Raw genomic sequence first — 392 nt, 5'->3', positions numbered from 1 at the left:
CTACTTCGCTATGATCGACCGGCTGATCGAGGGCCACCAGTGGCTGGAGAAGAACATTGGTGAGAACTGGGCAGGATGCCGGGCAGGAGGGGCAGGGTGCTGGCTGGGGGCCTGCTTGATGTGCCAGTGGGCACCCCCATCCTGGCAGAAGCCTACTCACGGTGGGTGCTGCTGGGCCCAGTGCGGGGCTGACTGGTCTCTCCGCCCCCAGGCGTGACACCCCGGTCAGGCTGGGCTGTCGACCCCTTTGGGCACAGCTCCACCATGCCCTACCTGCTGAAGCGCTCCAACCTGACGGGCATGCTCATCCAGCGCGTGCACTACGCCATCAAGAAGCACTTTGCTGCCACCCAGAACCTGGAGTTCATGTGGAGACAGACGCGGGGGGAGGC

General features: G+C 64.8%; 1 protein-coding gene across 1 annotated transcript in view; it reads left to right on the top strand.

Annotated features, from left to right (window-relative positions):
* Positions 1 to 392, top strand: part of LOC104074743 (alpha-mannosidase 2x-like) — a gene marked incomplete at both ends in the record, with an annotated part of 2,523 nt that overhangs the window by 1,659 nt on the left and 472 nt on the right. The window contains 2 exons of the mRNA XM_009574984.1: positions 1 to 59; positions 212 to 379. Of these exons, the coding sequence (XP_009573279.1) occupies positions 1 to 59; positions 212 to 379 (227 nt within the window). The remainder of the gene's footprint in view (positions 60 to 211; positions 380 to 392) is intronic.

The sequence above is a fragment of the Fulmarus glacialis genome, unplaced genomic scaffold (assembly GCF_000690835.1).
Source record: "Fulmarus glacialis isolate BGI_N327 unplaced genomic scaffold, ASM69083v1 scaffold44123, whole genome shotgun sequence".
Taxonomy (NCBI): Eukaryota; Metazoa; Chordata; class Aves; order Procellariiformes; family Procellariidae; genus Fulmarus; species Fulmarus glacialis.
This window is presented reverse-complemented; position numbering and strand designations above follow the sequence as displayed.